General features: G+C 38.5%; 1 protein-coding gene across 1 annotated transcript; it reads right to left on the bottom strand.

The window, feature by feature from the left end:
- Window positions 1-7904: 7904 nt before the first annotated feature.
- smim24 (small integral membrane protein 24) lies at window positions 7905-9929 on the bottom strand. Its single transcript, XM_087782893.1, has 3 exons — window positions 9809-9929; window positions 8524-8644; window positions 7905-8419 (listed from the first exon to the last, which is right to left on the bottom strand). Exons 1-3 carry the CDS (start codon window positions 9879-9881, stop codon window positions 8347-8349), a joined length of 267 nt encoding a protein of 88 aa, XP_087639019.1. The 5' UTR covers window positions 9882-9929; the 3' UTR covers window positions 7905-8346.
- Window positions 9930-11953: the final 2024 nt, after the last annotated feature.

The following is an 11953-nucleotide window of genomic DNA, read 5'->3' as shown; positions in this document are numbered from 1 at the left end:
ACATGAAGACACACAAAAACTATTTTTTACAAAAAGGCAACTTGCAAATAGAAAAAAGTTAAGTTAGATATAAACAACTAAGTTTATCCAATTTAAAAAACAACACAGATTCTGACTGCATTTTATTATTCACAATTGAATATGCCGTTTATGTAAAGGGAATGAAAATAGTGAACCTTCTTAAGGGGACATTTGGTACTGGACATAAACCGGTAATGCTGATCCACGTTAAGAGTTTCTTTCGTAAACTCCAATTTAATGTGTCATTTTTTGGTTCTGGATTCTGTTGTCCGTTGATTTTTTTCTTCTTACTTTCATGAAGACCAGGATAACAATAATGCCATGCCAATTTATTATTATTATTATTTCATATTTTTCAAGTCACACCAATTATGTGCAAATGACTGTTGACGTTTAAAATGTAATGGCACTTGAGTTCACATGGCAGACAAAATCTGAAATAAAGTTGCACTTTGCACTACATTTTTGAATATGTTTTTTAATTTTGCGCTTAGAATGCAATTGATCGTGAGTAATCAGGGAAATCATCAATTCATCGTACTATTCAAAAATGTTATGGTTGCCCAGCCCCAATATTATTAAGTATACACTTTAAAAAGATCAGAAGGAAATCAACAAGGTAAGTTAGTGTATTCACACTTGTAAGTTTACTCACTTACTCAAGAAGTGTATCATCCATTCTAGTAAACATACATTTCTGACCCGGGGGAAATGAGTGAGTCATCTACAATGCTGTAATTCTGACAAGACATATTTATCAGTATTAAGTATGGTATGAGGTCAAAGGTTAAAGTCATATCACCAGAGGAGTGGTGATAGACAGCCGCTGCAATCTCTCTTGCTGAACGTGGGCTACCATGATGGCTACAGCTACAAGGGTTAACCTAGCTTGACCTCATGATGGCAGTGGAAGATGTGGATACAGAAGGAGAGGACATGGTAAAACCTGCAGCAAGAGCGACTGAACAAATATAACATATATTTCACTGTTGAGCTCTCTAAACAAAATGAAAAAAAAAGTTTGTCAAAAGGTGAGTTCCTACGTTGGGATAAATTGTAGATGTAGCAGGTTGTGGCGTCACATCGCCACACGGACCACAGGGGTCCACGATGTGGGAACAAAGTGTAACCATTCATGAAGGCTATTGTTCCACACTTCTTTTTCAACCAAGTCTGCTCAGTGTGTCTTCTTCAACGACAGCAACACACCTTCCATCCTGCAGCCTTAACCATGGCATTTTGGTATCTTACCTAAAGATAAAGCACGATATTGTTGTAAATTGAGTTCGATAGAACTGACAAAAACGTGGATTCTGTGTAGTCAAAGTTGTGTTCTACTCCATTTGTGTGCGCTGCTGTAATAACAAGCTTCTGTTCTGCATCATCTCTTTGTGTACTTGTCCCCAGTCTGTGACCCTCTTCTCATTCCGCCAAATTATCAAGATCATTACTGCCTCCTGCCCTCCTACACAGCGCTCGCCACCCAGAGAGTTGTTTAAACTGAAATGGGACATGACAGGGGTTTTGAAGGATAACTGAGAGGAAAACCACAGTTGGCTGTGAGGTCTTACTTCAGAACAGAGTCTCAGTACTTTTCTCTTCCTGCTGTGTCACTTGTAGCACTTGGATTAGTGTGGACTCCACAGTTCATATATGTACAGTGTGCAAATGTGTGGACATTCACTCTTCAATAAAACTCTAATGATACATATTTCTTCTTATCATTATATTTGTAAAAACATACATCCTACAGTCGTACCAGACATTCAAATCAAAAATAAATTAAGAATACAAGTTCTATATTAATTTTTCTATTACGGCAGATTATTTAATATGAAATAAATAAAAATTAAATTGCCTGCTAGAAAAAATCATAAATAACTAAAGTATATTCTATAAGAAAAGAACGATCATTATGATGCATTTAGACTTTTTTCCCTTTTTATTTTCTGATGTTACTTTGTCTTGACAACACGTCAGTGTGAGTGTCATGTGACCACCTGTTCTCCAGCAGAGATCATATGAAGTACTGAGAAACGTTTTAAACTTACCTGGAATATAATCCAGAAGCTGACACAACAAGAGACTTTTATCTTTTGTTTTTTAAGAAAGGCACATGAAGTATGTACTGTTTTGAGTATTGTTTTGATTGTTAAAGCGCTTTGTGACCCTGGTCTCGAAAAGCGCTATATAAATATATATTACTTACTTACTTACATGCAGAAATTTAGCAGCGACATCAAAGATAATTTACGTTATTGCAGTTACAATATTCCACTAGGGGAAAGCCAAAAAAATATTGTTAATACTGTGGATTGGGCATCTTTTGGTATTTGTTTAATAGTATAGTATTTGATGAAACGACCACAAATCCAATTTAAATGGGCTCAATTAATGTGTCATAGCTCAGATGGTAGAGTGGTTGCCTGCAGTCCAAAAGGTTGCAGGTTCAATCCCAGCTCCAGACAAGCTTGTGTCGTTGTGTCCCTGAGCAAGACACTTTACCCTGATTGCTCCTGATGGTAGACTTGGCACAGGTATGCAGCCTACTCCCATCAGTATGTGTGAATGGCTGTCAAAAGCACTACCGAATTTCCCTTGCGGGACTAATAAGGGATTCTAATTTAAAGCAGAACTGTGTAGTTTTGGGTACCTTAATATTTGTGTCCAAAAATAACTTAAAACTAGTTACTACTACTGAATGACTCGTGTACCGTGTTTTGTGTGATTTTTTTGTAAAAGTTCTTGAGGATGGTGTGAACATGCTACATATCATGCTGGTTGAGGAGGGGGGAAAGGGAGGCAATTACAGTACAAAAACAAAGTTAAAGTTGTTAAAAATGTTATTTACAAAGCCGTCATATCGTATATCATATTTCATTACCAACAATCTGATTCATTACCTCATCGGTATCCATCCTTAATTCAGACAATGGAAGAATTGAAACAGAAAATTTGTCCAACTGCTACAAACTGGGACATGACAATTTTTGCGACGTTTAGCAAGTGCTCATGGGAACTGCAGTCTCTTGTCGGGCTAAACACCACCACTGTAGTCCACTGGCGTCACTCGACTTCAAATCGCATAGAGCTGCTTTAAGTGTCTCTCAAATTGATCTTGGACCTCTATTGTATCATCATTATGTTTGTTTGTACAAAACCCTCTTTTCATTGAAATATTTACACTAGAAAATATGCTTAAGCCCCGCCCACTGAAAACACTGGAACTAAATTCTTGTTTACCTTAACCACACCCACTCTGCTGTGATTGGTTAAACATGAAGGTGTTGAAGCTGTCACCATGTGTCATCAATCCACCCCCTCTGCTGCAGGATGTGGATTGTCCATTATGACTTGTAACCTCTCGTTTGCTAAGATTTCAGGCGGGGGAGAACTTTATAAAGTAATAACTTATATAAAAAATATTTTAAACATGTGAGTGAGTCAGGACAGTTGGCCTTTAAGACCCATGCACTTACAGAAATAATTAAAATATTAACTAACTAGAATGCAAATTACATTTTGTAAATAAGGTTGGGCAAATAATATTTTTTGATTTATATATATATATATTCTTTAAACAAGTTGCTGAGTAAGATGCTAAACCTTTCTCAACCAAGCAAGAATATTATAAAACACTTGATGCAGGAAACGCATTATAATAACTTTTTTTTTTACTGTATAATAAGGACAATAGAAGGTGATGGCAGGATGTAAAAACAAAAATACTCTCGTTGTGTGTTGTAAGATAGTTGTCATTCAGTTTGTTAGTCTTAAGAAAGGCTGTTACAAAATCAAGGTGCCATTAAATTCAAACTCACATTCTCTACTGAACACACCTGATGATCTATGAAAGACACACCAGCAGATAATGATGAAACTCAAGTTAAAACGAGTTTGTGCTATTTACGCATCAGTGCATCAGGTTTCTTCCACCAATTAAAACTGTGGAGGAACTGTAAAAGTGATGCAAAGACAGAATTTACTTTTGGAAATATCTTGACAGAAGCAGATTCTAGAGGCTAAAGTAGCTGAAGGATTAAAACAAGTTTCAGAAATATTACCAGGCCCTGCCAGCTCGTGTTCAATAAATACAGCTGATATAGTTTGGCCCCAAACTCCACAACAGTGTCTAGAAAAAAGAACGGCCGCTCGGATGATGGAGTTTGACAAGTCTCTCATAAAGGGGCAACATTTCCGCGAGACAGTCTGGATCAAACCCAAGCTGAACCATTTAAGTCATCAATCAAATCGGAGAGGCAATTTAAAAAATGTACAGGAAGCCAACTCGTCTGGTGATGTGTGTCTGTAAGGATGGGACAGAAGATGTAAAGTTGTAGAACAGTCGGTTGACCCGACGAAAGGGCGGGAGTATTACACGTTTATTAATCGAGCAGGGAGACACGTCAAAATCAAACTTACCATCCACCAGGTCTTGGCCGTGACATCATAACACAGTTGCCACTTCACTGAACTGTCAGCCTTGCCGCAGCCCCCTGGAGCTGCTGCCATGACGACAGCTTAGAGCCCCCAAAGTATCGAGCAAGATGATGCCATCACCAGGATGTGTAGTTATTTAAACACACGTTTGCACTTGTGTTTGCTGTGTGGTCCTCTTTCTTCTTCCAGGTTGTTTGCTCGGATCGAGTCTTTAGAAATAATCCTTCGATCTAAGCGCTTCTTTCACCTGTGTGGTTTAGTTTCATCTTCTTCAGGACGGTCCTCCAGGAACAAGTGTCTCCGTCCAGCTGCGCTCTCCTCCTCCGACTGCTCTTTTTCACGCAGTCAATCAAGTGGCCGACCAGTTCCAGGACCTCTGTGTGTCAGTTTAAGAAGCAAAAAGCCACCAAAAATAAACACAACCAGCCTCTTTCTTGACTCACCGAGTGGGACGGGACTCTGAAGAGGAGGATTAGGAAGGACACACATGAGTGTGATCGCTTCTTAACTGACATATTCTACATTTACATCCATCAAATAGAAATTAAAACAAGATGAGAATTTTTTTTTGACAATCATTGATGAAGTGAAGTAAAAAAAAAATTGCTGCTGATCTTTTCTCATTTTCTTGTCTCATGCACTAGAATGCAAATTCTGCACATTTTACTGGAAGAATTTGTTTTTATTTGTTTCTGTTAATACAAAACTCTGCAGAAAGAATTCTGACCCACTCTAGTAGAAGAACTCACATTTCCCCGATCCTTAAAACTCTTCACTGGCTGCCAGTTTCTTTCAGGATCAACTTTAAAATTCTGATTTTTACTTTCAGATCTATTCCTGGTCAGACTCCTCCTTACATCAGTGATCTGATCCAGCCTTACACCCCAGCTCGGGCTCTGAGGTCTGTGGATCAGAATCTACTGATGGTTCCTGAACACGGTTCAGGACCAGAGGAGAGAAATCCTTCCAGGCTGTTGCTCCTAAGCTCTGGAACGATCTTCCTCTCTCTCTGTGTTTGATGATCTACTGACTCCTTCAAGAAACATCTTAAGACATTTTTTATTTGTGCAGGCTTTTTCCTGATTTTCTGGGACTCTTGTGTTTGTCTTATGTGTCTTGCTCTTTTTTTTAAGTATATATTTTAACTGTGACTGTTTGTTTAAGCGCTTTGTGACCCTGGTCTAGAAAGGTTTACAAATAACTTTTACTTACTTACTTAAATATTTTGCCTCATGAGGTGTCACAATTTTGTCACAAATTCTCTCACTTGAAAAACTTTGATGAAAATAACATTTTTAATAGTAGCTGAACACTGAAACCTTCAGTCAATGGTCCAATAAAGCTATTTATTTTATTTTGCATTCAGCTCTTGATTCCCACTCAAGTGTGATTGATTTGGGGGATTTTACCCCAATAAATGCTAGTTTGGTTCGTTTCGAGAGGGAGTGTTTCTGGACAGTGGTTACCGCAGGGAAGGGAAATAAAGTATTGTTTCAATTGATAAAAAGTTTGATGACACAACTAGCAATAATATTAAATTATGTGAGTTAGCATGTTACAAAAAAGTTATGACAATAATGTTTTAGTGTGTATCTAATTTTATATAGATGTTTTTGGACAAAAAAAATCTATAAACATTATTTACAAACCTGTGTTGAGGAAAAAGCAATTACAACAAAAACAATTAATGGAAAGACATTTTCTTTTTTTATATATAAGTTAGAATGAAACTAATAATAGACTTACCACATAAATGCAGTCAAACGGTGGCATTGGCCCTCAAGCCACACTTTTCCTGTGCCGTTCCAGGTTTTTTTATTCAAAGAATAAGAACCTAAAGTATTACATTTAAATGTATATTAGTTACTGTCCAAGATTTTCTTTGATAAGAGTAGGTGAGAATATTTTCTGTGAAAGAAAAAAGGGACATTTAACAATAAAAACAGAGGATTTTAAAGTGGAGCATGGTAGAAACGACTTAGGGAACAGATGCAGTTCTTGGTGTGGTATTTTGGAAACGAATGTGTTCACTGTAACAACTAGGTTTGTGCATTTCATGTCTTGGCCACGGCTGAGAGGACCAGACCCTCGCAGAGGTGGGAGTGACAGCGTGGTCGGTCAGTGTCTCCGGCTGCCCACAGAGCTCAAGTCTCGCGGCCTCTTCAACTGACCACATCCCACAGTCCAGAAGGTCACGGCCGCTCCACCAAATGTCACGCTGCCGTTTTAGTCTTTCAGTCTTTTTAGTCTTTATCGGAAGGTACTCTGAGCCGTGTGTCGAACACACGTCAAATTCTCAGACAATTAGGAAAGCCCTGAAAGAGGACCAGCGGGTGCCACACACAGACACACCAACGGTGGTAATAAGCAGTCCAATCCATCAGCGGCAGACGCCCACCCCCTCACTTAATGAGTCCCACTCCACCAGACGAGTAAACATTCAGCCAATCACACTTAAACACATCAGCCGCCGGCCAATCACTGCAGCGCAAGTTAAATCTCACAATTACAGGTCAGAGACGGCAGTTTTCCATCATCGTGGACCTGATTTTTAGTCTGGAAAGGAAGATTTGGTGCCATATTGTAAGACTTACGCATACACAGTCCCCCTGAACTACATCCACACGTCTGGGAAAAATGCTCAATCAGCGTTTTCAAGTATAACTGGCTGCTAGGTTATGAAGGGGGGCTTTATTTAATGATTATAATCTATAATAAATCTGAAAAAATCATTAGTATGTGACTCTTGACACACTTTCTTGGTGGAGTTTACTCAAAATAAAAATCTGTTAAATAGCGAAAATGAGTAAAATACAAACTCTAGATGATATTCCGTGGCCCCCCATTTGTTGTCTCGCGAGGGACTCCGTTTTTTGTCAGTTGGTTAAGGAACAAGTTCATCACATCAAATAATATATCGTTTATATAGCTTTGATTATATGGTCAAGATGGAAAAAATATTTTAAATAAAAATAGGTAGGTAGGTAGAACTTTATTGATCCCTCAGGAGGTCTCCTTCGGGATATATATAAATAATAAATAATATTACTTAAAAGCTTAAATGGCCCAAATTCACAGTGGAACCACACAAGAATCAATTCAACGTTAAACTACAAAATATAAAACCAGATTTGATACCCTGAACCCTGGTCAAAGAAAGTAAGGAAGTAAATGTATTTATATAGCGCTTTTGTTGAATTGCTAGGATCTGTTTTTTCTTAATCAACTATAGTCTTACTTCAACTGTAAAGTGTCTTGAGATAACTTCGTTATGATAAGACACTTTAAATAAAATTGAAATTGAATTGAAATTGAATTTTACAGACCAGAACAACACAGCAGTTCCAGAAAATCAAGGAAAAGCCTGCAGTTTTTCTGTTTTTTTGGGTCTTGTTTTATTTTTCGAGATAACAATAAAAAGATCACACGTGAAACATTATCAGTTGCTTTTAAAGATTATTTTATTAACATTTTAAAACGTTGGAGCCCATTTGTCAATCCATCACAGTTTCCCACAGATATATTCACTCATTATTGGTTCCTTGTTTAAATAATTTACAATCCAGGTCCCAAGCAAACAGCATTATTATTGCGCGGGTGTGTCTCTTATCGGTCACCATAAATGTAACTACAGTGTATAAAAGATGACAACTTCACGTCAACAAATTGTCCAGAGGAAAACAATTTTGCGATAGAATAAGTAAATAGTTTGACTAATTCATCACAATATCACTCATTATTCTCAATTTAAAGTAAGATGATGAATATAGAAAGACTGAACTGATGGGAAACCTCTTCATTCAATTCCTGGTTATTTACATATGAACATGATAACAACTGTGTTGATCAGAGAAGCTTGATGACACGTCCACTGTGAGTCGTCCTTCAAAAGGTTGTTTGTTTGTATTGACCATCATGTAAGTCGTCCAACTGTTGCTCATACTCTTCATGTGAATGACTGCAACAGACAAAAATAAAGACAGGTTAGTGAGGCTCGTATTTTTTATTTAAAAAGTTAAATTCACATGACATCAAACAAAGAGAGGCTTCATCTTCACTGACCTATCCTTCGTCAGGAGTCTCTTGGCGATGAGGAGGATGAAGACGACGGAGAGGAAGCCGACGACAGCCGACAGGCCGACCAACCAGGGCTGCAGAGTCACCGACTGACTCGCCTTTCCAGCTTCAAAACAATGTTGGATATTCATGCTGAGGTTCTTACTCATTCACCACTGAACCGATGAAAGCAGCAACTATTATTGATGCTTTGGCTAATCATTTAGAATCAAGTATTAAAAGTTCATTATGAATAATGATCAAGTTTGTCCAAAGTCTGGCCTGGGGAACAAACACGACCATTAATAAGCTTTTACACGGTCCACAGGCTTTCTTGTGTAGAAATCATTTTTTTAATAGTTTCGATTACATATAATAAAAAGAAAGAAATACATTAGCTATGGAAAATGAAAATGTGACAAAGTTTAACTAAAATGTGTTAACATTAAATCACAATTTCCCAAGTCTGTCCGTGAAGAGTTATAGAATTATACTTCATGTGTTTATATCAACATTTGTTAATATGCTCACCTACTTAAAGATTGTATTTAATTCACGTTGGATGACTTTCTGTTATGTAAAACAGACACATGTTGGTCATGCCTGTTTGGTGTCAGTTGAAGACACTGTTCTAAAAGGCTCTTCGTCAATTATTTATGAAATAATATTTCCGGCTCCCATGATAATGATTTGTTTTGACAGATTTAATTGATACAAATCTGAGTTGTAAGTAAACACTAAACTGCCATAATACCAGAGTGTCTACAGCGTCTAAACACACTCATATATTATTACTTCCTCTCCCTCTGCGCTTGATGGAGTCTACTGACTCATTCAAGAAACATCTTAAGACATTAAGACTTTTCTCTGATTTTCTGACTCTGACTCTTGTGTTTGTCTTATGTGTCTTAATCTTTTAAGTATATATTTTAACTGTGTATTGTTTGTGATTGTTAAAGCGCTTTGTGATCCTGGTCTAGAAAGGCCCTCTAGAAATAACCATTACTTACTTACTTATTACTATTATTGTTGTTGTTGTTGTTGTTGTTATTTTTATTATTATTAAGTATCTTTATCTGAATTAAAAATGACCTTACATTACATTTTTAGTTCACAATAAATATGCACTTGCCATAGAAGATCAATTATAAATAATACATATAACTAATTTATATAACTAATAATACATTGTGTGTGTCGCCATACCCCATCTTTTATTATCTGCTAATAAAAGTATCTATTTTATAATAACAGGTACAAACAATACATCTCCAACAAGAAACATGATTACCTTTCTGAGCTGAGCATGTGCAGACGCACAGCAGCACACACAGACCGAGAAACAGGTTCATCTTCTGCTTCATCCCGTGGGTTTCAGATCAGGTTGACTCGACTGGACTGAGCAACCGAACGTCTTCACATTGGTCAAAGTGTACAGTCCAGAGGGAGGTTGTTATGGCGATCTGGGTGTGTGCTATCAGCCGTGTTACTCATTAGCTACATTTGGACACGAAATAAGAAGCAGTGACATGTTTTGAGATAAGATAAGCTTGGGATCTCTACATTTGCTTCCTTTTCAACTCATACAATAATTCATTTTCAACAGTGTAGATGTTCGGTGGAAAGGACAAAAGTAAATCATTATTATTTTTGGCAAAAGAATGTGAATCCAGTTTGGTTTTCATCTGTTGAATGAGATATTTGTTGTTGTTATTGTTATTAGCCTCATATAACTTAGTAAATTAGGGTTTTAGTGATGATGCATTTCAAACTGCCTTGTCTGATAGCATCAATATTTCCAGAAAGCAATTAAAACAGACACATGTGTTCTTCGAAAGAGTTCATAATTGTATAATTTATTCAGTTTTTTGGAATATCTAAATGTTTAAGAAGAGCAGGGCCCGGGGCCCGTTAAGAAGGATCTTGTTGATATCAATAAATATTATACAGTCGTCTCTTTACACCTGTAATTTCAAAAACAATAAATATTGTGAATGTGAAAATAACGATGTACAGAGCAGCGTCGCCTCTCGCTGGCTGTTAAAGGAAGTACATGTAGAAAGAGGACTCGACCTGTAATATTTTGAAGTGGTAGAAAGAACAACTCGTGTGCCATATTACGGAAATACAGGAGAACAAATTAATGCATATGGCATAATATTAAATATAGACCCAAAAATATAATTATCAAGACATTAAACTCATCACAAAACGTCATTAGTATTATTAATCCACCAGGAATAACAATTGACCTTCTTTATTCTAACTTTAACTTGAAGGACGCGTACAGAGCCAAACCTCTTCCTCCACTTGGAAGGTCTGATCATTACCTGGTCCACCTTCAGTCACAGTACACTCCTCTGGTGCAGAGACAGACTGGGACCACTAGGACAATCAGAAGGTGGACACCAGCTGTGGAGGACAACATCAGAGACTGCTTTGACACCACAGACTGGGATGTGCTGCTGAAGTCTCATGGTGAGGACATCCAGGGTCAGACACACTGTCTAAAAGATTTTTTTTAATTTATGCTTAGATGTTGTTGCCCCTGCTAAGACTGTCCGCTGTTACCCTGATAATAAACCGTGGGTAACAAAGGAGGTCAAGGATGTCCTTAACAGGAAGAAGGTGGCTTTCAGGAGCAGGGACAGGGACGCCATGAGGTCAGCACAGCAGGAGGTGAAGTGATGCTTGAGGGAGGCAAAGGACACCTACAGGAGGAGGTTGGAGGAGAAGCTGAGCCGAGAAGAGATAAGAGAGTTCTGGGATGGTGTCAATGAGACCAAGGCCTCTCTGACTGCAGTGGACACAGTGCAGTGGACACAGTGGAGGAGGCAAACAGTCCAAACAACTTTTTCAACAGTTTGAGCAGGTCACCTCACCCTCACTGCTGCCCCCTTCAGAACCTGCCCCACTTTTTTGTGCCCCCCTCAGCTCCACACAACCTCACTCCAGGTACACGATGTACTTCGGACGATTCGTCCAGGGAAGGCTTCTGGTCCTGATAACGTGTCTGCTCGGCTGCTAAACACCTGAGCTGCAGAACTAGCTGAGCCGCTCCAGCATGTCTTCAACCTTAGTCCACGGCTGGGGAAAGTACCAACCCTGTGGAAGACTTCCTGTATCGTACCAGTCCCGAAAAAGATTCTGCCAAGCGAGCTGAACGATTACAGACTGGTGGCACTGACTTCGCAGCTGATGAAGACACTTGAGCGGCTGGTCCTTAAACATCTCAGGCCACAAGTCCAACATGCGCAAGACCCCCTGCAGTTTGCCTACCGGCCAGCAGTTGGTGTAAAAGATGCCATCCTTCACCTCCTGCATCGGACCTACTCCCACCTGGATAAAGGAAGCGGTTCAGTGAGGATCCTGTTCCTGGACTTTTGTAGTGCCTTCAACACTATCCAGCCCACTCTGCTGCAGGACAAACTGACAC

This window comes from Callionymus lyra, chromosome 2 (assembly GCF_982586985.1).
Source record: "Callionymus lyra chromosome 2, fCalLyr1.hap1.1, whole genome shotgun sequence".
Classification (NCBI taxonomy): domain Eukaryota; kingdom Metazoa; phylum Chordata; class Actinopteri; order Syngnathiformes; family Callionymidae; genus Callionymus; species Callionymus lyra.
Note: the sequence above shows the minus strand (reverse complement) of the source record. Positions and strands in the feature narration are given on the sequence as shown.

What these genes read in the sequence shown, in the direction of transcription:
- smim24 (XM_087782893.1), bottom strand. Translation starts at nt 9,881, where the DNA reads ATGAAGCAGAAGATGAACCTGTTTCTCGGTCTGTGTGTGCTGCTGTGC. An exon ending in CACATGCTCAGCTCAGAAAG is followed by an intron (nt 8,645 to 9,808) that starts GTAATCATGTTT and finishes ATTGTTTTGAAG; the next exon opens with CTGGAAAGGCGAGTCAGTCG. An exon ending in AGACTCCTGACGAAGGATAG is followed by an intron (nt 8,420 to 8,523) that starts GTCAGTGAAGAT and finishes TGTCTGTTGCAG; the next exon opens with TCATTCACATGAAGAGTATG.